We start from the raw sequence: 27,967 nt of genomic DNA, 5'->3' as shown, positions 1-27,967 counted from the left end.
TTTTAACACAACTTCAATATATCTTGGTAGGTCAATTTATCAATGGGGCCCTAAATTGAATTTGCTGTGGGGCCCAGCAACTGGGCATGGTGAAGACCAAAGCATCAGCAGAAGATCTCATTAGATCTCATAATGTAAAACGTTCTTATAATAAGGATTATTCAGTAAACTGTAGAGTTTGAATGTACCTTTCAGTACATTCATTGTATCTGAAACTAAAACTCACTAGAATAGGTAATGCAACTTTCAGCCAGGAAAGAAGAGCTTTGAGTAGATTCTGGTCAATATTCTTCACCCATGTACCCCCTTTACAGTCTGTATTTAAATCCTATCCCCTCACTCCACTTCAGTCTTTGTATTAAATCATGAGATCCCACCCCCATAGAGAAGGCTGCCCATGTCAGTATATTCAACTGAATAGCAGCAGCCATTTTTATTGTGGTGCAAGAATATAAGTAGTGAGCATGTATAGCACACAATTGCTTTCTCCCATATCTTCTTGCATATTTGGCATTCAGTCTCAGCAGGGTTGATTAACCCTCGATATTCGACTGTCAAAGTTAAATCCTTCGACTTCGAATATCGAAGTCGAAGGATTTACCGCAATTTGTTTGATCGAACGAAAAATCTTTTAAATCCTTGGATTCGAAGGATTTTAATCCATCAATCGAACGATTTTTCTTCGAACAAAATAAGATAGCAAAGCCTATGGGGACCTTCCCCATAAGCTAACATTGACTTCAGTAGGCTTTAGGTGGCGGACTAGGGGGTCGAAGTTTTTTTTTAAAGAGACAGTACTTCGACTATCGAATGGTCGAACGATTTTTAGTTCGAAACGTTCGATTCGAAGTCGTAGCCGAAGTAGCCCATTCGAAATTCGAAGTTTTTTTTATTCTATTCCTTCACTCGAGCTAAGTAAATGTGCCCCTCTGTGTCTGTCATTAAAAGGTGGTTCACCTTTACATTAACTTTTATGTATGTTATGCTTTTCAATTGGTCTTCATTGTTTAATTATTTATTTTTTTATAGTTTTTTAGTTATTTGTCTTTTTATTTGGATTCTTCTCAGCTTTCAAATGTCACTGGCCCCATCTAAATACAAATGTTCTGTAAAGCTATAAATGTATTGTTATTTCCACTTTTTATTACTCATCTTTCTCTTCAGGTCTTCTATTCACATTCCAGTCTCTTATTCAAATCAATGCATGGTTGCTAGGCTAATTTGGACCCTAGCAACCCAATTGCTGAAATAGCAAACTGGAAAGCTGCTGAATAAAAAGATAAATAATTCAAAAACGGCAAATAAAAAATGAAAACCAATTGAAAATTGTCTCAGACTATCACTCTACATCGTACTAAAAGTTAATTTGAAGGCGTATAACCCCTTTAAGTTGTAAACATTGTGGTCTGACATCAGAACTTGTTATTTCTCAGGATGCATTGGAAAATACACTTACACATTTTTAATCGTTAAATGAGGTGAACAACCTCTTTAAAGACAAACATCTCCTCTTCTTTTTGTGCCTGTATGAGCCTGAGACGTTAAACAGCTAAAGACAATGACACTTGATTCTTAGTAAAACCCTCTGCAAGTTGATCAAGAGCAGGGCTGTCCACAGGGTTTCCTCATCCCCAAATGATCGCCTTAGGGCTACATACATTTCTTTCAGTGACATCACTGGTTATACAAACCAACCACATTCACAGGCGACAATGAATTTTCTTGCTGAACCCTGGGTCTCTCGATTATCCATTAAGAAAAATCTCCTTGCTGCAGTTATCTGGCCACTTACTGCTTCAACCAACTTTGATATGAAACAAACAATTTATAATCCTTTCAGTCTCTGTTCTACCACTTTACTCATTGTTTTTATTCAGCCCAAGTGCGTGATTTTGTATTTATTAGAACTGAACTTTACCACTTCTCATCTCTGCTTACTGTGCCATAAACTTCAACTCTTTCTGTGCTCAGCATTTCTCAAGCTTAGTTTCCATACATGTTCATAGTTTGGTGCCATCTGTGAATACAAACCATCACAATAATACATACACAACCAATACACTTCTCAATGATTTCCAGTAAGCTTTGACTAGGCTCAGAACCAAAGGCCACAAGATGTGCTAGATGACAATACTGTGGGCTGGGAAAGGCTGTGGGCCTTCAGCAAGCTAACCAATAAGGGAGTAGCCTCCTCTCTTTTCCGCAATCATAAGGGCTGAAGCGGCTTTTGCAAACAGTCAGGTATTTTGGCGAAGAACTGCAAGTCTCTGCATTTTGAGCGGAAATCCGCCAAGTCTGTTCCAACAAGCCCATTCAATGCGGGAAAGTGAAGAGGCTATTGCCTGCAGCATGGGCTGAAAAAACTAAAATGGGTAGATTAGACAGGTACAGTTAGGGGCCGATTCACTAAGCTCGAGTGAAGGATTCGAATGAAAAAAATTTGAATTTCGAAGTATTTTTTGGGTACTTCGACCATCGAATTGGTTAGATTCGTTCAAATACGAACGAAATCGAACGAATCGAACGAAAAATCGTTCAACTATTCGACCATTCGATAGTCAAAGTACTTTCCCTTTATAAAAAACTTCGACCCCCTACTTCGGCAGGTAAAACCTACCGAAGTCAATGTTAGCCTATGGGGAAGGTCCCCATAGGTTTGCTAACCTTTTTTTGATCGAAGGATTTTCCTTCGGTCGTTGGATTAAAATCCTTCGAATCGTTCGATCGATCGAACGAACGTTTAGCGCTAAATCCTTCGACTTCGATATTCGAAGTCGAAGGATTTCAATTAGAGGGTCGAGTATTTTTTACTTCGAAATTCGACCCTTAGTGAATCTGCCCCTAAGTGTAGAGAAAGGGAGACCGTAAGTGAAACGGAAACGAAAAAACAGGAAGAATGCAGGTGTTAAAATAAGAATGGGAGTTAAGATAGGGAAGGGTTAGGTGAGAATGGCAGAGGTAAAAAACAAGAATTCTTTCAGTTCTGCTTTCTTAGTGTAATAGTTCACAAGTACGGATAGTACAAGCTAATATGAACATTTAATAAGTAATTATTACAGGCCTGCTACAAAATCAACCTACACTGGCATCAGTTTATGCACCCCACAACTCTAAACAATGCTTTTTCAGAGACTTTTTTGCTAAGCTTTCACATCTTTCAGAGGGCAGCGTAATTGTAGAAGGAGACTTTAATGCCACTCTAAACATGGATAGGGCTCAAAGTATTTCAGATCCCTCTGTATAGTCTAAACATCTCTCCATATACCTAACATTGGCAACTGGTAGATGCACTAGACAAAGATTATTCACACTACTCCAACACCCATGCTCCCTAATCAAGAGTTCACTTTACATTCACCAAATCCACATTATTATACTCCGTTCAGTTATCAAAAATGAATGACATAACTTGGTCAGACCGTGGTATGATCTATATCATTTTTGATCAATGGGACTTAGTGAGGGGACACAGATGCTGGTGTCTGAAGGAATCCATTCTACTAGGCAGTGACACATGAACCAATTTATCCAACACAATAACAGAATACTTTCAAAACAAACACCATCTCGAACAAATCTCAAATTGGCCACCTCAATCCTAGTGCTGCAAATTCCCTCTTAGCAGCACATTGGAAGCAACAGCAGATCCTGGGATTGCAGACACTTATCAATATCAGAAACAGCCTCCAGAACAGTAGCAATGAGGGGGAGCTGGAGACGTTTCTGTGGGCCCACTATATAAAAAGTTTGCAGCCACAACCTGACAACACCACTACCTGAGGAATTCTTCTCGACACCCACCATATTGGGTCCCTTATGAATTTAAAACAGAAACCTGAATCATTTCACTCTTTCTATCCTACCCCACCCACCACAATTAAAATGGCTAACTTGTGACACATTTGTGATGTATCTTTGCACTTTTATTGTGTCATGTATGAGTGATGACATATTGATATTGCTATTACTTATATTCATCATCATCATTTATTTATATAGTGCTGTCAAGATACGCAGTGCTTTAATATATATTGATATTACTGATGGCTGGATTCAATAAAAACTAAAATTTTAAAACAAACTTACACCATGTCATGCTCTGTAAACCAATAGGTACTAAATAAAACCTTGTGAAGATTGAAAATGATTGGGGTTATGTGGATTAAGTTTTCCCAGGGACAGTAAACCATAGCCACCAATCAGCAGGTAGTATTTACTAGCGACTGTATAAATGCATCTTATTGGTTGCCATGGGTCACTGCTCCTGAGCAAATTTAGTGCCTTATATTGCATATTGGGGTATGCGTCTAAATAGTAAGGCTAGCTTGATAAAAGCTTGTAAATGCCAGAGGTTTTTACATAACATTTTGTCCCAGGAATCTGTTCTTGCATCCAGATGAAAGGTAGACTGCTTAAACATTGAGTTCAATAGAGAGTCTACACCATGCTTTGTACAATCCAAGGAGGAACTTTCTCCCTTGTAACCAGGGGATATTCTATTCAAAAGCAGAGAGATAATTATCATATCAGATGTAAACACTGTAATTTCAAACACTGGGCCATTGAAGTAAGCGGCCAATAGATCCCAATGACTAGGAAGAGGCTGAGGATAACCCATATCAATAGGCTGGCAATTAGATCAGGAGAGGTTATGCACTTCTTGGTGCCCAAAAGGTAAGGGTAAGTTCACACAAGCAGATTCAGGGAGATTAGTCGCCCCAGCGACAAATCGCCTCTTCTTCGGGGCGACAATCTCCCCAAACTGCCTTCCCCCTGCCAGCTAAAAATGAAAATTGCCTGCGGCAATTTGTTTTCCAAATTCTCCCGAAGTTTCCTTGTGAAGCAACTTTGGCGACTTCGGAAAACGAAGCGCCGCGTGTGCATTGCCGCAGGAGATTTTCATTTTAGCTGGCGGAGGGCAGGGGGAAGGCAATTCAGGGAGATTGTCGCCCCGAAGAAGAGTCGCTGGGGCGACTAATCTCCCCGAATCTGCTCGTGTGGACTGACCCTAAATCTGTTGTTTCATTATCTGCGCTCTTGTCCAAGATTAAGTTCTGCAGGGAACTAGAATCCTACCTTTTATATTTTAAATACATCTTTTGTCGCCTTGTGGGACATTAGTGAGTTTAACCAATACAATTTTCAAAAGAACTAGAAATGTTTAGATATTATTAAGCCTCTTTTGGCTAAAAAACAACTTAAATGGAGTATTTTATTTACACAATGCTTTCAAGAAGCTATAAGGTTTCAAGGCTATGATAAACAAGATAGACTCTTATTTCTGGATACTTGGTATCATTTTATCAACAATTTGGCCTCAAAAGAAAAACAAAACTTTGAAAAAATCCTTTAGAATCAAGTGAAAGACTGTGTGATGAAGGTGTCTCAATAGTCAGAACTACGATTTGGTATGAAGCAACTCTTGAAGATTTACTTTAATCAGATACTTATTCTGGTAAAGGTTTAATATGGTTCTTTCTTCTGTAACTGCAGTTTGTTTGTTAATAACTTATACTCTATGTACTTTAGTTTTCTTCTTTTTGCGTTTTTGGAAACGTACTTCTTATTGATTGTGCATGAATGGGAATGTTTTTCTGTTCACGAAAAATAAAATAGTCTTTGGAGAACAGAGGTTATGGGGGCCCTAAAGACACAATCCAAGGCTAGAGTCTGCAACTGAAACTGCTATCTGGTTGTCTGGGTCACAGACAAACTTTTTTGTGCGTGTTGAAAAACACACGCTGAGCACGTAAAAACACATATACTGAAAAACAGGGTTTTTGTGAGCTTGAAACTCATCTCTATTATATTATGAATGTATGTCAAGCACGAAAAATACAAGCAGGCATAATGTAATCATGTAATCAATTAGCCAATACATTTAGTGCTCTTAAACCTGTGTCTCGGACATCAAACGAGTGTGCCTGTGTGTAAGAGCCATAAAGCAAAAGTTATCAACATGCCTCCAGATACACATATAGTACTGCCCTAAAATCCAAACAGGAGGTTTGGACCTTTGCTTAAAAAATGATGTGTGAAGACATGCATATTACTTCTTTATGTCCCTGTGGTCTGTTGTGCATCTAGAACCGCTGTTGTACTCATCTTCAGCCACAAAGTTAACAGCCATAAATCCAAAGTTACTTTTCTGCATCTTTTCAATTCAGTATACTTCAGTAGAATGCTGTAGGAATAGCAACAAAGTTCTCATTGGAAAGAATAGTTTATCATCAGACTCACCTTTTAGTGTTGCTTCTGGATGCCTGCCATGTCATCGCCATGCAATACAATCACAACAATGATAGGAGAGGAATTCACTTTCCTGTCAGGCATTTAGCCAATTTTATTAATTCTCAGACTGATATCCCTCGGGAAATACTAAAGGTCATCACAAGTCAGTCTGTGGCTTAATAAAATTGTCCACATAATAGGTTATGATGCCTCAAGAAGTGGTCCTCACCCCATGGATTTCTAAACCTGTTGATCAATATCTGGACCAGTTCCAGGCAGATAATAGATTGGGGAGGCTGGTCCGAGGGCCCCATATATAGGCAGAATGGGCCAGATCAACAGATTAATTCTATCTGTCTGGCCACCTTAAGGTCCATGCAGAAAGAGTTGGCCGAAATGTGAGCGGCAGAGCTTGGTCAGACCACAAATGGGTGCTGAGCACCCAGGGTATGAATTGTAACACTGACTGTGAGCCAAGCATGATTCCCAACATCAGCACCCAATGTAATTCTCTTAAGACTGAATGGCAAAAGCAAATCCCACCAACAATGTTTTTCTAATTTCCCCAAAGAGTAGAGCCTATTATGCTGCAAAGAGAGGAACAATATTTGATGTAGGACAGCCAGATGTCTGGATACTTTTGGGTAAACTGGGTAAGAGATTTGGGAGCAATGTATGGCTATTACTGATTATGGAGTAACTGAAATCTCTCCGTTGTTCAGGCAAACTATAGGGCATATCCCACTTATTTACATAAATACAGATACATAAGAAATATGTTCTGTGCAAATAGTGACATTTCATGTTACTGCCTAAGGCAAACGAAAAGATCTGCATAGTATTAAAAACATTTATTACAGAAGAAGCAGAGACCAATAATTAGAAAATGATACATAACTACTAGTTGGAACCCCCAAAAACAAAAGGCGAGGAGGGAAGGCACCTGTGTGTCTGAGGTCATTATTGGGAAAATTCTATAAGCCAAGTCAGATGGAACGAAGGACCCCCAAGACCTGGAATTAAATGGCACACATACACAAGTCTGCGTTCTGGAGAGTTCTCAGTACAGAAACTCCCTAACCAAAGAAATGAACCTCTTGATAAGTGAGGGTTATCTCTGCCTTTTTTTTAATCTGAGCTATCTAAAAGTTTATGTGATATGTAACAGTCATCTTTCCAATAAGCCCACTCTTCTGCAGGCCTTTCATTTCTGGGCACAGTGTGAAGTTGCCATTATGAAACAGACAAATGTTATCACCGGACGGCTCAAAAGGCCACATCCTTAAAGGCATGGCTGAAGGCACTGCACAGAAAGAATTTAAATAAGTCTCTGCGCTGAAGGTGCGAGTTGATCTTCTGCAGCCATTGATCGCTGTTTGCCTTGCTATTAGGCTCAGATCTTCACCATGGATACAGATTACGCCTGTCCACTTTGTAACCTCCTCTCTTCCAGCGCCCGACACACCCACATGGACACGGCTTCTGTGTTCCCATCATTGAACTGGACAATGAAAGGATGATCCTGTCAATGAGACAAAGACATTGCTTCATCCTATTCACAATCTATCATATACTGGAGCATCACCTGACATGAATGGAGTTCAATGAAGAAGTCTCTTGTTTATGGACTAAAAGAGATATTCACCACTGGCCATACAGTGTCACCCTCTATAATGTAGTTCTGCAGAATTGCCAGAGAACATGTAGGCTGATCAGAAATTAGATCAAGCAAAGTATTGTAGACAAGGAAGTTCTCATTTTGCACTAAGAGCTCAGCTCATATAGTCATATGTCTCATATGTCATATAGTCATATGTCCCATGATGCCGTGGGTAGTTATGGAGAGGCTCAGCATCGGCAGTGCAACTCTGGCAGGTAGTTCAGTTGCAGGGTCAGTGAGTGGCATTTCCAACCCCTCATTTCAATGTTCCTTGCATTAATCATCCAGCAGCTGCCTCAGCCAAGCCCACCTGACTGTCACAATCAGACACTGAGCTGCCCTTGGGACTCCCTGCAAATTCTTAATTGTTTCTAGGTCTTGATGGTCTTTTAATCTAAGATTAATTTATGCAATTTTAAATAACTCTTCTTATGATTAATAAGCTTGAAAATTAAAAGGAATTGGAAGCAATTATAAAAAGCCGTTGGTCATAACCTCATTAGCAGAGGGGCGTCAGGTTTCTTAAAATACACTGTTAACATTGGATGAGCTCTTCAGATTTTGACAATAGTCTGACTAAGGGGTGAAAGAGGCAGCATTGCCAAAGGAACATATGATGTCATGCAAATGATTGCTGACTCTGAACCTGAATATGTACTACCATCCCCTCCCACTGATCTTCCAACTATAACTCACAGAATTTTCAGTGTCTACTACGCTTCCTCTCATTGATTTTCAAACTATAACTCACAGAGAATCTTAGTGTCTTCTACTCTCCCTTCCACTGGTCTTCCAGCTATAACTCATAGAGGGTCTCAATGTCTACTATTATCCCTTCCACTGATCTTCCAATGGTAACATACCGAGAGTCTCAATGACTACTATTCTCCCTCCCACTGATCTTCCAACTGTAACTCAGAGAATCTCAATGATTACTACTCTACCTCCCACCGATCTTCCAATTGTAACTCACAGAGAGTCTCAATGTTTACTACTCTCCCTCCCACAGATCTTCCAACTGTAACTCGCAGAGACTTTCAGTGTCTACTACTCTCCCTCTCACTGACCGTAACTCACTGAAAACCTTATAGTCTAATACCCTCCCTCCCACTGATATTCCAACTAACTCACTACTACTATTCCTCCCATTGATCTTTAATGCATACTACTAAATCTGAATCTAAATGCGTATGACCCGTACACCGATCTGTAACTCACTCACAGACAGAATTTGTATTTCATGTGCCCTTACGTTTTATAAAAACATACAATCTATACAACTATTATTATAAAAGTAGCCTAGTAATGTCTATCTACACTATTTTCTTGGTCTCTCTCATTTTGCTGCTTTCACAGACGAGGTCCGTACTGACATGTTACACTAACACATGACTTCATATAGAAATACCTTTATAAATAGATAGGGAAACACTTAAATTGTCAGACCACCTTCCAAACACAGTTTTCAGATAGTACACCAGCAACAACTGCTTTTTCTTTTTAAACATTTTTCTAATACTAAAGTTAAAACTTTCATTTTTCAAAGTTTAAACTTCAGTATTAGAAAATCTGTCAAAAATAAAAAAATAGAAAGCCATTGAAAAAGTCTGGTTTCCTGTATATTATCTAAAACCAGCTGAACTGAGAGAGTGTTTTGAAGATGAACAAACCTTTTAAAAGGCAACATAATTCCATAATCATCCTTTACAAGTGGCCCATTCAACTTACCCAGCTCCATGACTTAGTATGGCCTTTTGATATGAATGCATCTTGTAGCATTGACAAAAACAAGTTTTACTCCATACTGACATAGTTCTAGACCAATGCTTAATTTTTATTATTTTGTGGGAAAATTATCTGATATAAAGTCATAGGACAGTATGTGAGATCTTTTTCCTGTGGATGGCTGTATTTGGCACCTAGCCCACAATCTGAACAGGCATGCTGTAGTCTGCCCCTATATATATTATAGATTTTTAAATCTTTTATAGTAGAAGGAAAGTTAAAATCATGGAGAGTTCCAAATGGTAGGTAACTGTCTCCCAGTGATTATAATAGCTTACCTGCGTCTGTGCTATCTGTTAGCAGACAACTGCATTGGCCCAGAGTATTTCTGTGTGTATTTATTATAACTTTCCTTTTCCTTTAATATTTCCATTAGACAAATACAAAGGGAATTTTAAAAAACATGGAGCCTTCCTTCAATTAGCCAATTATTAATGTCTTTAAAACCCTTACCATAGACATCCAGGCACTTTGAAGCTTTTTTTTTTTTGCGGCCTTACCAAAATTATTGCCCTACTTCTTATTGATTCCCTTTGTACTACACACATCTTGTATATAATCCAGCCTTACCATCAGCATTTCGGGAGCTGGTCTCTCCTTCGGTGGCTTTCTCATACTGTGCAAAAGAAAAAAAAAGTGAGCATTAGAGGGTGTGTGTATATAAAGAGCATCTGTAATGCTACAGTTGCAGAACTGGCCAAAACCAAAACATACTGACAACATCCCTCTCTAGTTGCTGGGAAGATGTTCCATTCCTAGGCAACTACTAACACTGGGCAAATTAAGTTTTGTTCAGCCAGCAGCAGGAATAATATTGAAGGAAAAAAGTTGATCAGTTTCCAAGGGCTACTATTTGTTAGTAAATACAACAAATTTTAAATCTAATATCACTTTGCTAAGGCCCTATTCATAAAATAAATGTATTCATACTGAGAATAAAGTACAGTACCCAGATAAGAAATGTCACGTGGCACCATAGACAAATTTCTTACCTGGGCTGATAGATTAAAACACATACATAATGATATAGAAGTGAAAGCAGAAAGAGTGGCAGGTGTGCAGTAGCCAGCATCCTTTGGAGAGCCTGTAAATGGTGAATGATGCTCATAGTTGCAGTTTATCATTTCTTGCTGATGCATAGAGCAATATGGAAAAGAAAGGGAGCAACAGCAACACAAGGAATGTAGAAGTAGGGTTAGTGACAGGAGGTAAGTATTTGGACTGGAGAAAACAATCTCTTTGTACAAGCTCTTAATTTCTATTAAATTAAGGCTTGAGATGGGTCAGCACTTCATGTAGTAGAACTCCAATTTTACATACACGGATTTTAAATTTTCCCAGAACCGACGGCCCCATATAGGCAAGTGGCATTTTTCCCCCCTGGATTTTAGTTTGTCCCAGAGTTTGCGCTGTTCCCTGGGAAACATAAAATCAGGGTTCTACTGTATATAGAAGAGCATACCACAATCATTTTTACAAGAAAATTTGATCTCCTTGAAAAACAAGGAGCAGGGTGTTTGGTGTAAGTAGCAGATAATCATACAGTACATAGTGCTCTGTGAGGTGCTCATTGCTCTATAGCCATGGGCAGTGCAAGTAAGTGCACCCTGGCTCAAGGCTATAGCTATGTGTTAGATTATGTAGATAGCATGTCTTGTGCAAACTGCTCCGATTACTTTATGCACCAGAGGTGCACAATAATAATTAACATGAAAACCTTCTGATGATATTAACAACAACTCCCAGCATCCCACTAACAGTCTAAAGGCTGTCAAGGGTCACCAGGTAAAGGGAAAAAAGGTGCTCCAGAATATCAATATAAATAGCAATGTAAATAGCTCACCAAGTGTGACCAGGTGGACCAGCCCCAGCAAACAGAAATGTACAACAGACAAAAAAGCCCTCTTTTTTCTGCTGTACAGGGGCCACCAAATGCCCACTCCTAGTAGAGTATGCCAAGCTGCCTTACAGTTCTTACCATTGTGTAATGAAGTGCACAAAGGATTCAGAGAATTCACCCACGGGGAGGACAGGACACTCCTAGGAGAAAGGACAAAAGTAAGTATCACATAGAGTATATTAACCGAACATGCAAGCCCATTAACCCTAACGAATCAGAACACATCCTTGCAACAGGCATGAATAATATATGCTCATTAAAACACAACGGACTGAAGGCAGCACGGTGAAATGATGGTTAGCACTGCTGCCTGGTAGCACAAGGGTCCTATAGCCAAAGCACTATGTGCAAGAAGTGTGTCGGTTATCCTTGTGTAGATTTCCCCTGGATAATGGAAGGTTACTTGGATCCTGAGAAAACTGACCATTGTGTATATGAATGTGGTAGGACTAGAAACTCAACTGGGGCAGGGATCTATGTATAATCTCTATGTTGGTTCTATATAAAGAATAATAATTTTATTCAGAACAAGTTATTTATTTGTGCCTTTATTAAGGAGTGGGAGCTGCCGGGCTGCTTACTTTACTGAGGTTAAATAAAATAGCATCCATGGACCACAATGCAGCAGAGCCACTTATCACCTAGTCATCATTACAATGGCAGAATGCTTGCTTGGTATTTAGTAAGCAAAACATATAAAATAAGAATTTCCCATTCATTAGAGGTTTTACTCAGCAAGAATTTATATACCAAACATCCGTTGAATTGGGTTGGATAACTTCCTTTAGGACAAATTCATGCTCACACACAAACTAAAAATGCAAGTATAAATCAATTCTACAGTATTATACACAAAATACAGATTTCCCAATCACATACCTGTTGCCCAGTATCATGCGGCTACCTAAAAGTTATGCAGACGTAACTAGCACCGTGGCAGACATATGCCAGTTTCAGTAGTGGCAACACACTGCCATCTGATTAGGAAATGTACAGATAATTGCAACGACTCAATTATCAGAAAAACAAGAGCTTTAATTACAAGAAGGACAATTAGTTGGAGCTCTTATTAAGGTTTTTGCTTTATACGGAGAGACAATTCAAACAAAGGATAAACACAGTATTACCCATGTACATATGAACAAACATTAACTATTGTCGCTAGGAAAGGGTCATGGACAGGGTGCCTTTATGCTGCTTAAGGGTTGCCCTGAATGCTACAGAGCACTGTAACCAACTCATTGCAAAAAATAAAATAAAGTACTGCCAACAAATAGAATGGACTTCAATGGAAAAAAATGCCTTATGCATGCATGGCCATGCTCCTAATCTGACAAGGCCAAGTCCAATTTTGACAAAACCCCTCTCATGATCTGCCTAAACCCTGTATACTCTTGATAGTGGTCCTTCACACCATCACATCAGCCAAAATATGTATAAGAGACTGACTATTGCTTTCACTTGTATATACTTAATCACTACTCCAAGCCCAAGAACCTAGACTGCCCCTCTACCTAAGCAAATAAATAATCTCTACTGCACAAACACACACTTCACGCTCTATATACACAATCTTACTGCAGACGTAGTATCATAAATATGTCTTTCCCCGTACAATGAGTATTATATTTACCTACTGCTGCTGATTATCTGTTTTGTGAACAAGAACCCCTAAACAGGACTGAATTCTCCAACATCGTAACAATTAGGGGGTTATGCAACAACACGGGTGAGGACTGTTACAATCTAGTAATTTGTCAACAAATCCAGAGTTGTAACTACAGAGGAAGCAGACACTGCAGCTGCAGGGGGCCCCAGGAGGTACAGGGGGGCCCCATGAGGCCCTAATGAATGGGCCATTTAAATATATTGGTAAAACAGGACAGCCTCTGCATATGTTGGGGGTCCTAAAATTTATTTTCTGTGGGGCCCAGTAACATCTAGTTATGCCACTGAACAAATCAGATGTTTATTGGCTTAGGCCACCAGAATGGCTAAGGCACCAGAATTTAGACCATACACTCTTATGTAAAGATGCACATTATTTTTCTATACTGATAGTCACAGCATTAACAAACCTGGGAACCTAGTGTTAAGGATAGTGTGGTGATAAGCAGCCTAAAACCAATGTCAGTCAATCTGGTACTAGGATGATGGTGTCATGGCTCCAGGTGTGTAAAGTAGGGCTGCCTACTTTGTGGTTGACGTTTTTCCCTACTATACTGCTTATCCCCCCATTTTTCCCAACAGTAGCTGGGAAGTAATCCCTATTGAGCTGGGTATATATACACATATGTACTCATATATGCACACACATGCAGATGGAGCAAACTTTTGCATGGAAAAGGGTGTAATAATGATCTACTGATCATTATTAGTGCCATCTATAAATACACATACAATGACACCTCGGCATCACAGCACACAGATAACATAAATTAATATTCCCAGGCGCTGTCCGTGGTCCCTATTATATGAGCCCGGATCAGCCTGCAGGGAGGCTCCATGGTGGAATGGGGTGGTGGAGAGCAGAGGCCAAGCCATGTTAAACAGGCTTTGCCAATGAACTCTCTCAGAGGGTGTCGTCCATTGTGCTTCATTAAGAAACAAAATATAAGCTTTCCACTCCATTAGGAATGACTTTAGGAGCGAAGGCACATAAGTCTGAGACTCACCTCATCAACAATGCATTGCAATATCTGGAGCGGCTGCAGAGAGAGACAGAGACAAGTATTAACCTATATGCAATATCCCTACAGTCGAGTCATAAGAGGCACAAAAAAAAACACCATTAATGCAATAAAAATAGCAAGATTAATCAACAGCAGAGAGCTCTTATAAAAACGCTTGTGCTGAAGCATTCGCTATTATTTCTAATGGTACCTAATCTAATATAGGCAGTTAAATGTTTGCTTTTTCTTCAAAATGCAATTTGCAAAGTTTAAAACAAGGCAGTGGAGCATGCAGGGAGAATCAGCCATCAGGAAAAAAAAAGAAAAGTGATTTTTTTTTTATCCACAGCATTCCCCCCTCCCCTGAATCTGGTTGGTGCTGTCCCCCCCCCCCCCCTAACTTGTAATGCTTACCATTAAAGATCCGTGGTTTTTTCTGAATCTGGGGAAGAGATGGGATTATAATAAAAAAAAAGGGAGCGAGAAAGCAGAAAAAAATAAATAAAGGAAAGGGGAAAAAAGGCAATATGTAATTAGCATGTCATAATCAAAACATCTCACTAGGACACATTATGATCACTGGGAGAAAATGATTGTCTTGCTGGTGGCAATTTGTGGGCATGTGTTAACACAATTTACATAATGAAAATACACAAGTGTTAATAGCTCTTCTCTCATTTATGGGTGAAAGTCGGCAGAATGCTAATTTACCACAAACACTTTTTAGTATCCTCCAGGTTATATTAGAAAGAGGGAGGGGAAAAAAAAAACATAATCCATTTCAGAGGCAGAGCGGTTTCCGCTTCGTGTATAAATAATGTTTTATGCGGCTCCATCGTGAGCGCAGAGCTTAATGTGGCAATCATCGCTAATGTGAGGAAACTCGCTCTTTTTAAATTAAAAAACGATTTATTTAAAATTGAAATTAAATCATCGTCAGAAATTAGAATTTCTGGCCGCCTGCCAGGGCTGGCCTGGCGTGTCACCCCTGCCTAATTTCTGGCTAGGAGACACAAACTTTAATTATATTTCTGTAATGGGACAGGGATCTGGTATGTGGAGTGAAGGACTGAGTTAAGTGGCAGATAGGAGGGTTTCTACAGACTTGCGGGCTGAAGGGCGGCACTCTAACCAGCCGAAATGGTAATACAAGTGGCTATTCATATACAATGGCAGAATATAAGCAGGTGCCACAAGCTTCTGAATAACTTGCAGCCAGTAAGTGGGCAGAATCCGAAAATAAAAATATATTTTACTACCACTGCTATGAAGAAGAACTGGCCTTTTTGGGGAAAGAATTTCTTAATTATTCCAGGGCAACTGTTTTGAAATAAAAAATAAAGTGGTATAAAGGTGATATCTTTATTGGCTAACTTATTTTTTTTTCCAAAAGGGTTGCCCTGTAACATTTTTACTGGCGAACACGATACAACAACTTTACGTGCAATTAAATATTCTACAAGCCATTGTGTTTATCTGCTTGATCCAATTGTTCTTAAAGTGTCCAACCAATTGACTATGCAACTTTGTTGAGTTGGCTGGTTATCATAGAACAGATGACCAACAGAAGTATAGAAAGATGGTGGCAACCTTCCTATTGCATACAAACAGTAAAATGTAGAGCAGACCATATAAAAGGTAGTCCAAGATACAACTCCCAGACTGCTGTGTGAGCTAGTTGACAGGAGTATTAGGTCTATGGGTGGCACATCCTATCCAGAGAGATTGTACAGAGATTGTAGTAGGCCCTGTTTGAGCAAAGACATGTTTTGTTGGCTGCAGTAGCCATGTAAGCATGGCACTCATTTAATAAAGGTAATCAGGGTCGCTTCTGTTATAAGGAAAGGTAAAAACCTTGCCTAAAACAGCACCAGAGGCATCAAAAAGCGGAAAAAATCTGACAAATGAATCTGTATTGTATTGGGGTAACTTTAAAAGATGCCCTGTAATGGGGGGCAATAACAGGTTGAAGTTTAGTACATCGGTGAATCCAATCCACGTGAAGGCTGCATTAGTAAAGGTGGGAAATGTTATAGCACAATTAGGACATAATGACTTCTCTCCCACTGTGCATCATAGACAACTCTAATTTAGTCACAAAGACACCTATGAACTTTTCCAGGGTGCAAATCTATGGTTGGATCCACAAATCCCTACCCCTGTACTCCTGTACTACGTCTACTAGGTCTAGAAATAGCATTTGGCTGACTAAAGACGTATCAAATGGCTTGCTATATAAATGTTAGATATGGAAGCACATGAACTAGGAAAGAAATGGTGTAACGGCTAAAAGCCCTATCTTCAGAGAAGCAAAACAATCTCTCTTCCCTCTGCCTCACACTTCTCCCTGTTCTCTCTTCTCTTTTTATCTTTTGATCATTCCTCTTCCCACTGCGTTCTCTTATCTGTCTCTTCTGTCTTGTTCATCAGATAATCTTCTCATTGCCCCCCTCACACGACACACGCCTGCATTTTATTCAAATAATTCTTAAAAACAGCTTAAAAAGCCGTTTGGAATAACAGAGAGCGTCGCCATCAATCAGTACGGGGGAGGGCGAGGATTTCCGCTGGTAAGTGTATAAACAGCAGATCAGCTCTTCAGAAGCAGTCATAAAAAACTCCATTAACTTCTGACAAAGAATGCAAATTAATCACAACATGGGGCTAGGCTGGAATTAGTGTGCATTCTGATCAGGGGCTAGGACTGAAGAGATCCCCAGTAGCCCTCGCTACAGCTAAATGAAAGCCCAAAGGAACATGAGATTTTCAAGAAATAGCGCAAAACCCATTTCATCCCAAAAGAACTAGCAGCTTCCAGTTTCATCTCCAGAAATAATTTTTATGACTGCATGGATACATTCCTGTGATGTCAAAATGGAAGCTCTTGTCATTTAGAAGAAGTCATAGCGAAACTACCACAAATAAAGAACAATATACAGAAGAGTTTTTTCCAACCTGGATGAGTTACATATCCTCACTCCCCACACATATCAGACATCTCACGATTTACGCATTCAGACACACCTCATTGTTACGATAGGGAATTAATATCCAACAACAACATAGACAGACCAATATATCCAAAATCTTCACCGACCACAGGAGCAGAGTCAGCGATCACCCCCAGGAGTCCCCAAATCAATAGGATGCTATTTACAAGTTGTGTACAATCAACAGCGATAAACTTCAGTTGTGGGATATATTGCTGTACAGATCACTGTTCTAGTACAGACAGTTAAGTTAAATCTATAATTTGCTTATTATTATTATTTGTTAAGACAAACTTTTACCTCCAAACTCCTTTCAAATTGTTTATTTTATACTGTTATGAAAATTAAATTAAAACATAGCAAATATTCCCACCATGCTCATATTTTACACAAAATACAATATTTCTGCTCAATAAAGTTAACTTAGTGAGAGGAAAAAAACTACAAACAACTATAGGAACTCTAGTCACCCGGAGATACTGTATGGTTGGATTCCATGGTAAAACATACACAATAACGTAAATTACATAGCAGGAACCAACGGGTCGAATAAGCAGATAAAATAATTTCTAGGCCAGAATTAAAGAGGCACTTTGACTGCAATGGTGCATGGGGCAATTTCAGGCACTTTGCCCGTCATGCTTGTTAATACAGCTCAAAGATAAAGGATAAAACCCAAGCCAAAGCTAGCCATCCTTAACTTCGTATGTGAATCCCCTAATAGCAGGAGTCGCATTAAAAAAAAAATAAACACATGAGGTCATGGCCACCTGAGTACTTGTTTGCACACTCGTACCAACACAACTCAACTGATGGAGCTGGACAGCAACTCCAAAGTTTATGAATTCCTGCAAGAAAGCTCAACGTCTAGAGCTCAACTGATATAGTGACATGGTAGCTGAGTAATATATGAGATTGAAGGAATCTATTATGCACATTACTCCACCTCTTCTAAAATTCGTATGTACTCTGTATTTTTCTGCATCTGAGCATTTTGATTGTCCTACCTGCATTCTATAAAACATGTTTTTATTGCCTGAAGTCATGAAGACCAGTGCTTTAAATTTGTTACAGTAGAACTCAAAACCATTAACTTCTGGGGAATAAAAACAGAGTTAAATGGGTAAAGCAGATCTGGTGATCCCAAGAATAGAAGGTGGGCTGCTTAAAAAAAATAAAATAAAGACATACCATGGGGCACCAACCAAACTCAAATCCATCTTCAATAGAAGTCAATGGACATGAGTTCTACTGTACTCATCCAAGCAGTCAGATCCAAATGACAATTGGTTTGTTGGCAAAGAGCATATAAACACTAGTTTGAATGGGTCTGAATGCATACACATCCTTCCATTATATAGAAAACACGGTGATACTTCAATGTAATGGATATAGATACCATTTTCAGCACCTAAGCCAATATTTGAAAATTCCTATAAGAAATAATGATAGCAGATAGCTCCCTAAGTGTTTGTGTGTATTGAGAATGGAATGTGAACAGACTTGTAATGAGACTGCACAGTGTTTGGAAATGAAGAAGTTCCCAATAAATAGAAGGTGCTGCAGATGCTCATCCACGGAGGGGTAGTGGCTGGCACATTTGGGCACTAAGAGTCTGGACTCGCAGCTCGTGCCTAAGGGTTTGCAGCATAATCTCATTTAGCCCCCAGGTACAAGCTCTGCCTGTGCATAAGGAGTCGGGAAAATTAAAAGCACAGAGAGGACTCTGGCATCAGCAGGGGGCAGGAAGGAGGGGGCCTTTGATGCCTTTTGAAAAGATGGGGGTTAAGGGAAAAAAAAGGAAAAATGAAATTTGAAGATGAAAAGATGGAAGTATATGAATTAATGGGGTGTGAAAACATAGGGAGCGCATTTGTAACAGAGGCCATTCCCTCAGATATCCGATCAGCTCATCTCTGGGGGATCTCCATTTCATTTACTGGCAGATTTCTGGAACTGGAGACAAAATGGGTTTCTTATTCTAACCAAAGTCCTCGCTTAGTGAATGTGCTTTAAATAACATGAGTCGGTACAGAGCCTGCTTGCTGCTACAGGCACTTGGGTATGTGGCATAAAACATAGAAACATAAGGGTGAAGTGACTCTGTGCCTGCTGCAGGGAAAGGGCACATTCTGGAGATAGAACCTTCATGCCAAATCCATTAAACTCTGTTGGATTTTGGCTCACTGATGGCACTCTATAGGGTTGGAACACTGGGTAAAACTGGACAGGTGAATCCCTCATTTTTACCTCCCTGCAGAAAAGCCTTGTTTAGTAAAAGAAAGGTTACATTGTCGCTGGTTTGTAGCAGGAGAATGTGGAGATGGTTTAAATGGGCAGATTCTGCTTACAGCATTTTGTCCCAGGCTGAGACACCTCTATTTGCATTATAATAGGTTATTAATAGCAGCCTCGGGAGCTCTGCCTGCCCCATCTTATAAATAGCCCAACACAGCCTGGGGCAGCAGCCAGACGGCAGAACATTCACCCACCAACAGCTCAGAATTTTCCCAGGACACAGTCTCTCAGGCAACGTACCAAGTGTCCTGGCTTTTTTCCTGGTGCTGCTTAGTATTGGAAATATCGAGAGAGGGGCGTAAGGCATAAAACAACAGTGTTTGTAGCCTCTTCTCTGGCACAATGTGATAGCATTACCCTAGCCTCTACTCTTGCTTTCATCTCTCCTTCATTGGCAGAGGAATTGCACACATAGCTAAATTACTCTTTTAATCACAATGTCCTCTGTGCTCCTTCAGTGAGAATGGCTGTTACAAACGTGAATTCCTTGTTAATAAATGTTTGTGAATATGCCGTACAGTTTTGGTCCCCATCACTCAAACAGGACATTATTGTATTAGAGAGGGTGCAGAGAAGGGCAACTAAGCTGGTAAAAGGTATTGAAGATCTTAGCTATGAGGAAAGACTGGCCAAATTGGGGATGTTCACGCTGGAGAAGAGGCGCTTAAAGGGCAACTAAAGTCTAAAATAGAATAATGTTAGAAATGCTGTATTATATATACTAAATATAAACATGAACTTACTGCACCAGCAGCCTAATAAGACAAATGATTTATGCTTTCAAAGTTGGCGCAGGGGGCTGCCATCTTGTAACTTTGTTAGACATTTCTGCAATATCAAGACTCGCACATGCTCAGTGTGGTATGGGCTTCAGTTGGGAGGTTAAGCTTAGGGATCGTCATAAATTATCAAAACAGCACAAGTCAAATAATATCTGCCATAGAAGCCAATACAGCAAGACTGATTAATAATCATAATATAGAGACTGCACTGCGTCTCTGGATACAAATCTCTACAGGGAATCCAACAATGCTGTTCGAGTTCTGGGAAGTAAGGTGGGGGGGCTCCCCCTGCCATTTGAAAGTATGATCGTTTACCTGCACAGCAGTTGGGGACCATCTGACAATTCCTATCCACAGCAGTAAAAGAAGGGGGAATTGCACTGCATACAGTCAGGTTTATGATAAAAACTGTAGACATCTTTTAATTAAAGTATATTGGAGATAGATTTCTTTTTCATTAAAGAAAGTAAAAATGGGATTTTATATTTTTGCCTTTACATGCCCTTTAAGGGGTGATATGATAACCATGTATAAATATATAAGGGGATCTTATAATTATCTCTCTAATGCTTTATTTACCAGTAGGTCTTTCCAGCTGACACAAGGTCACCCATTCCGATTAGAAGAAAAGAGGTTCCGCCTAAATATTCGGAAGGGGTTTTTTACAGTTAGAGCAGTGAAGATGTGGAATTCTCTCCCTGAATCAGTGGTACAGGCTGATACATTAGATAGCTTTAAGAAGGGGTTGGATGTTTTTTTAGCAAGCGAAGGAATACAGGGATATGGAAGATAGCTCATAGTCCAAGTTGATCCAGGGACTAGTCCGATTGCCATTTTGGAGTCAGGAAGGAATTTTTCCCCTCTGAGACAAATTGGAGAGGTTTCAGATGGGTTTTTTTTTTGCCTTCCTCTGGATCAACTGGCAAATAGGCAGGTTAAAAATTTTTACTATGTGACAGGCTTAAAAATAACAGGCACTCTGTGTGTAATAATGCCGGTAACATGCCATATATGCTTTTTCTTATAACTGTTAAGCCACGGGAACCATCTCCCATCACAGCACTGCCTGCCTGTTTCACATACTTCCACACTATATACATGGCAATACTACAACACACTACAATATATATACAGATATGCTAGGGTTGGCATGATAGTGGGAGTGTCCATCCTCCGACAATGTTAGGGAAGAGAGTTGTAGTTCAGCAGTAGCTGAAGGGACCTCCATTCATAAAACATACATACCTGTGGATAAGGGAATCTTCCAAGAGCCAACTAAGGGAAGAAACATAAAAACATCATGTTAGAGAATAACAAAGTGGTCTTATTGGTCCCAAGAGGGACCGAAACGTTGGTTATACATACTATGTATACTAACAATACAAGTTTTTTTCACTGCAAAGACCCCTGGTGCTGGTTTTTGTTCTCTCTTTATTTATTTATATATATATATTTTTATATATATATATATATATTATATATATATATATATATATATATATATATATATATATATATATATCTCCTTCCAAGTGAGTATCCGCACTCCAAGGCAAATAATTTCAGCAAAGGGAGGGGTGCACGGTAATTATGTACATGCCAATTATTCAGAGACCAGCACTCCCTATAGTAAAAGCCAATTTCTTTATTGTGTCTGTGCCCGACGTTTCGGTCCCGATTGGGACCTTTTTCAAGGAAAAAGGTCCCAATCGGGACCGAACTGGGGAGAATATTTTCTTCCCATGATGAACTTGCCTTATCTGGATGATGGAATGGACACCTACGGCTGCCAGCTACAGTTGTCTGCAACCCCCTGCATCCCCCAACACCAAGGGGGTTATTTATTAAACTCCGAATGCCAAAAACGCAAATAATTTGTGTTAGTATAAAATCTAAATATTTAGTGGGGAAAAAAACCCCAGAATTTTTAGGGATTTATTATACCCTGAGGATGGAAAAAGTCAGAATCCGAAAATCTGGCATCTCAGACCTGCTGAAGTTGCAAATAATATGATCACTTCTTTGATTGGTGTATTTTCATTTAAATATCACTGGTTGTATTGAGTATCCCTAGCTTATGATTAAGTGCCCAAAAGGCATAAGGCCTCCCTCTGAGATGTTCCTCTTTGTATGAATAAAACTTTTTAATTCACGTCTATTTTTTGTCCAAGTCCAGTTTTTGTGCCAGTCTACCACTGAAATCCAAATGTCTAGCATTGCCTCCCCAAGCTGAAGGTCTGGGGCTTGAGCACCTGGACCCCCTGATGTTATTGGTGAGTTTACCTTACTGCCCACGTGTTTTTGTCACACTGGAACGTTTTTCCCCCTTTTCCCATTCCCTGTTACCCTTGTTAGATTGAAGTTGCATATAAGTCAATGGGAGAAGTCCAGAAGATATTCTGATATGCGCTGGGTTTTGTGCAATAATACAAAGATTTGGTGGTTTTCGGGCAAAAATCTGAAAAAAGCCGAGTTTTCGGGTGGAAAATCCGAAAAATTAATACGATTCATTTTTTTTCACAAATTTTTCCCGCAAACAAAATTTTCAGGAAAGTGCATTGATAAATAAGTAGAAATATAACCCAGTGCGGATTTGTTCAGAGTAGTTTCCAGAAGATTTGAGCCTCCCAATGACTGAGCATTTTGGAAAGTGCAGTTGGAGAACCACGGGTCACAGATCACCTGATCTAGATAGCGAGTGCTTTTCTGCAAGTCAACTCTTCTAATAATGTTTTAAATTAAGCTACATTTAAAAAATGATTTAAAATAATTTTTTTATAATACACTTGACATCAACTATTAGAACTGATATGATCACTAAGCGCTACAGTGGAACCTTAATTTTACATACCCTGATTTTAAGTCTTCCTGCATTTGACACTGTTTTTCTATGGCCCAGCCATTTTATAATGCATGATACATTTCCCCCCATTTTACACTTTTTTCTGGCCCGCTGAAAAAAAACCTTAAAATGGGGGTTCGAACATATTTATATTTCAGATAGGAAATCAATGGATTTTGCACTATAACCATAATATACCCAAATTATCCTAGTGCTGCCCACCAATGTCTGAATGCAAGATGCATTTTCTGTTCTTGCTTATTAATTTTGGGATGTATAATTGCCAGGAAATGAAGATCTGCAGAGAGCAAAGTGTAATGTTCTCCAGACACAGCCTCCAGACATCTCACTGTACGAAATGTGCTTTAGATTTAATGAAGCCTTTATATCCTGTTGTATTCAGCCTGTGCGTTTCACGCAGGGTCACGCTGCAATCAGACAAAGGGGTTTGGTTTATAACCGGGTGTTGAAGGAAAAATACACAAACAAACTCAAAACTAATTTCTAATTTGCTTATGAGCTACACTGTATTTTCTTAATTAACTCTACTGGTTTAAGTGCTTGAACAACGGCTAACCCGGCCGGGAGATAGGTATTTATAATTAGTTTAGTGCTTCACATCAAACACATAAAGACAGAGTTTTATGGCATCTGTAATTCAGTGGCTCTTTTTATTGGCCTCAGTGACCCCAGCAAGCTTAAGAGAGGGTCCTTCAATAACAATTCTCAAGAAAGTGCAGGTCAGGCAGTTCTCTCCCCACTGCTTCATCCCGTATTTCCTCTACCTTTATCTTTCATCTAAGGATATCGTCATGTCATCTAAAGGAGAGGAATCTTAGAAAGGGTACAAGTATGGGATTCGTAAACCATTAATCTGTTATCCAGAAAGCTCTGGATTGTGGGAAGGATATAATTAATGCTTATTGGAGGCAGAACAATCCTATTGAGTTTATTTAATGTTTCAATTATTTTTTTAGTTGACTTAAAGGTGTTCTTCACCTTTAAATTCATTTTTAGTATGTTGTAAAGAGTGATATTCTGAGACAATTTGCAATTGGTTTACATTTATTATTTGTGGTTTTGGAGTTATTAAGCTTTTTATTTAGCTACTCTCCAGTTTGCAGTTTCAGCAATCTGGTTACTAGCGTCCAAATTACCCGAGCAACCATACATTGATTTGAATAAGAGACTGGAATGTGAATAGGAGAGGGCCTGAATATAAATGTAAACATAAATAAAAAGTGGCAATAACAATACATTTGCAGGAAATTGGAAAGTTGCTTTGAATTGACCATTCCATAACATATTTAGGGGCAGATTTATCAAAGGTCGAATTGAAAATTCGAATTTTCAAGTTTTTTTATGGTCAAAACTGGGGAAAAAAATTAGACTAGGGAATTGTTAAAATTCGATTAAAGTTTTTTAAAAATTCGAATTTTGAGATTTATCATACACTAGTCCTTTAAGAACTCAAATTCAACTATTCGCCACCTAAAACATGCCGAATTGCTGTTTTAGTCAATGGGAAACGTCCTGGGATCAGTTTTGAGTTGTTTGCAGCCTTCCTGTCATTTGAGTTTTTTTCAGAGAAAAAAACTCTAGTCGAGCATTTAAAACTCGAATCGAATTAGATTCGAGTTTTCCGGTCGATCCTATTCACCCGAGTTTAGAAAATTCGATTTTTTAAATAAATTTAGGTTGGTCAAATTTTAAGTTCATGGGAGTTTTTCTGAGTTTTTAAAAACTCACATGAATTCGAAATTCGCCCTTTGATAAATGTGCCTCTTAAAGTTAACTTAAAGGTGAACTAGCCCTTTAAAGTATGGAGATCCAAATTATGATAAGACCCCTTATCTGGATTTCACAATGTTTTGCCGACTGGTTCCTTCTGGGTGTCTTTATGGGGGTGTGCAGAAATTAACCATGGGTAGATAATCACATTGCCCCCATTTTTTCTAACAAACAGAAATTTTAGACTTTACACAGGCGTGTAACATGCTCTACAAAAGTAATAAACTAGTGGCCAACCTTTTCTCACTATGTGATCTGAGGTTTTAAATGTTGCTACAGGTAAGCTTCATGTACATGGCTGCCATCAAACTATTCCAGGGCTGTCCAACTGGAATGTTTTGGGCCAGCTGTTGGCCTCCAAAGTTTAGGTATAACTCTGCCTTTCCTTTTTTTTATTCAGCGTAATGGTCTATCACATAGAAGAATTTGGATACAGCTGAAGTTTGTCCAAACACCACAAGTGGTACCTCTTTATTGAAACAATGGCACAAGCTCTAAGAAATTCAACATTTTAGGCCTCCACAAATCTTTTTTGCAAGCTTGATATTTATGTTGCTTGATGTTGTAGAGGTGCATTTAAACCTTTAGCTTTTTGTGTTAATTACTAAACTTGCACTACAGCAGATACATACAGAAACAATTATATTAGCCCTGGAGACCCACATGGGGAGCCACCCACGGATTAGCACCTCGTATCTTTACCTTAGGGTGTGCGCCTCTCTACTTTGTTTTTCTTCATACAGAAACAATGACTTTTTTGACGTTTTACCCCCTAAGAATATCATGGTGATCAGCTAGGGACATCAGCATTTCTTAGGTGATTTTGATGCAATTATTGTTGAACTCCAAGATGAATCAAATATCCTTAAAGGAAAACTATACCCCCAAAATGAATACTTAAGCAACAGATAGTTTATTTTAAATTAGTGGGATATTAAAGAATCTTACCAAACTGGAATATATATTTAAGTAAATATTGGCCTTTAACATCTCTTGCCTTGAACCACCGTTTCGTTATGGTTTCTGTGATGTGTCAGAGATCACCTGAACTCTGTCTGTTAATTGGCTCATGTGATCTAACAGGTATGGTTTGTTTGTGTGCACCGTGAATCCTACGATCCCGGGGGGGGGGGGGTGGCCCTTATTTTTTTAAAATGGCAATTTTCTATTTATGGCACATACTACTGAAAAAGTAAATTATTATGAAAATGGTTTATTTGCATGAATCAGTGTTTTACATCACATGATCTGTTTTATGCAATATGTTTTTATAGAGACCTACATTGTTTGAGGGGTATAGGTTTACTTTAAACATTTTAGAGCTGGAATATTATGATATTCTGTAAATAAAACCTTCTCTGACACAGCACCTGCACAATCCCAGCAGTACAACATTTTAAAAACCTTAAGTTATCCCAGAGTATTATAATAGAGATCCGCACAAGGCTCTGTGCTTTAAATAGTTCATTGTTGCATTTTATACAGAGAGAGAATTACATGTCACTTCACAATAAACCAGATTCATGGATCATTGTTTATCACAGGCATGTACAAGTGAGGGCTTAATCTTATCACAAGCAGGGCAAGTAAATTATCTTGGCCCCTCTCATTGTGTCGAGTGAGCAATTGCAGGAGGGCACAGGAACAGTGACTGTGAATGAGGCTGGTAGAGCAAGTGAAGGAATTACAAATGAATGTAATCTGATGTCTACAGGCTGCTTCTGCACGGGGTGTCTGGGGGTTTAGAACAAAGCACGAGAAGAGAGGGGAGCAAGGAAGCTACATGTTTAATGTATAACACTATTAGCTGGCAGCTCGCAGAGGCTCTGACCCCTGTGGAGGTGCACAGAAGTCATGAACACAGATTGATGAAGGGGACAGAGCCCTGACCTGTAGCAGGACACAGCCTGTGACAACTGACAGAGCACAGAAGGAGCACTATGAACATACATTTGTGAGCTGGGAAAGTGGAGGACGTGAAGGCAGAAAACATAGTGAATGGCATACAGTGGTGTAGGAAAAAAGGTGCAGCAGAGGGACACTTCTTTATTTATATAGTGCAATGCATTCCCCAGCTCTTTACAGAGGTTACAGGAGAGCATGTTGTAATAAATAACAGGAAGAAAGTAATTGAGCAAAGGTAGTGGGCATATACAGAAGAATAAGGTCGGAAGGACTTTTCAGACATCTAAATGATGTTAAACTACAACCCCAGCACAGTCTTTATGGGTTGCACAGTAACATGTTTAGGTGACTCACGTGGGACACCCGTTGCCTATAAAGCAGGGAGGTGCTGCTTTCATTATTTTCATACTTCATGGAATAATAAATATTCTAGAAATTATTTTGGTCAACCCTGAACCAAAACTCAGTTTTGCATACCATACATTTTGACAGTAACTCTCCGTAGACAAAAACACAGGAAAAATCTGTGCTCAAAATGCCACGCAGCTTTATTGTGCTGGGCAATAGAACACAACTAATCTATGCATAATAAAGGTGCAGGGGATTATAGATGGTAGTTTGGGAATATTTTAAACAGAATTATGCTTGTGCATCCCTGTGTGTGTCCCTGTGCATATCTTTAGAGCAGACTCTGTGCAATGAGACAGTGCAGTTCTTGTTTAACAGCCCCGTTCCCCTCTACCCACCCTGCTGGACCCAGCCTAGTTCCCCCTTGCTCTGCGCATAATGTTGTTGCTGTAATTGCCTTATTTATCTTGTGAATCTCACACAAGCTGTGTGTGCACTGGCTTCCTGATTTTGATGCATTGGAGTCCCAGCCGGGCCTGAGCGAACCTTAGCTTACACTTCACAGCCATCTTGCCACCCTCCCACTCTGTGTCCCTGTGCAGCCCCATGATAAATCATCTCCGAAATTTACTCTGGTGAAGTTTGGCTGCGGATGGAGCTCCAGCTTCAGAATTGCTGGAGCACAGGCCCATAACATGCACTAATTATGGAAGTTCTGGTCAGTGAGTGATGGATAGCCCTCCGCAAGGCAACCAAAGCATTC

At 39.4% G+C, this 27,967-nt stretch overlaps 1 protein-coding gene across 2 annotated transcripts in view; it reads right to left on the bottom strand.

The window, feature by feature from the left end:
• Positions 1–7,067: 7,067 nt before the first annotated feature.
• map2k5.L (mitogen-activated protein kinase kinase 5 L homeolog) overlaps positions 7,068–27,967 on the bottom strand; it is an 87,417-nt gene continuing 66,517 nt past the window's right edge. Inside the window, 7 exon segments of one of the 2 annotated variants that reach the window (NM_001091260.1) lie at positions 7,068–7,753; positions 10,247–10,292; positions 11,655–11,716; positions 14,252–14,284; positions 14,663–14,678; positions 14,680–14,690; positions 21,564–21,593. In NM_001091260.1, coding sequence (NP_001084729.1) covers positions 7,649–7,753; positions 10,247–10,292; positions 11,655–11,716; positions 14,252–14,284; positions 14,663–14,678; positions 14,680–14,690; positions 21,564–21,593 — 303 coding nt within the window. In that variant the 3' untranslated portion in view covers positions 7,068–7,648. 2 annotated transcript variants of the gene reach the window in all.

The sequence above is a fragment of the Xenopus laevis genome, chromosome 3L, assembly GCF_017654675.1.
Source record: "Xenopus laevis strain J_2021 chromosome 3L, Xenopus_laevis_v10.1, whole genome shotgun sequence".
Taxonomy (NCBI): Eukaryota; Metazoa; Chordata; class Amphibia; order Anura; family Pipidae; genus Xenopus; species Xenopus laevis.
The sequence above is the reverse complement of the archived record's forward strand: the minus strand, read 5'-3'. Positions and strand labels throughout refer to the sequence as shown.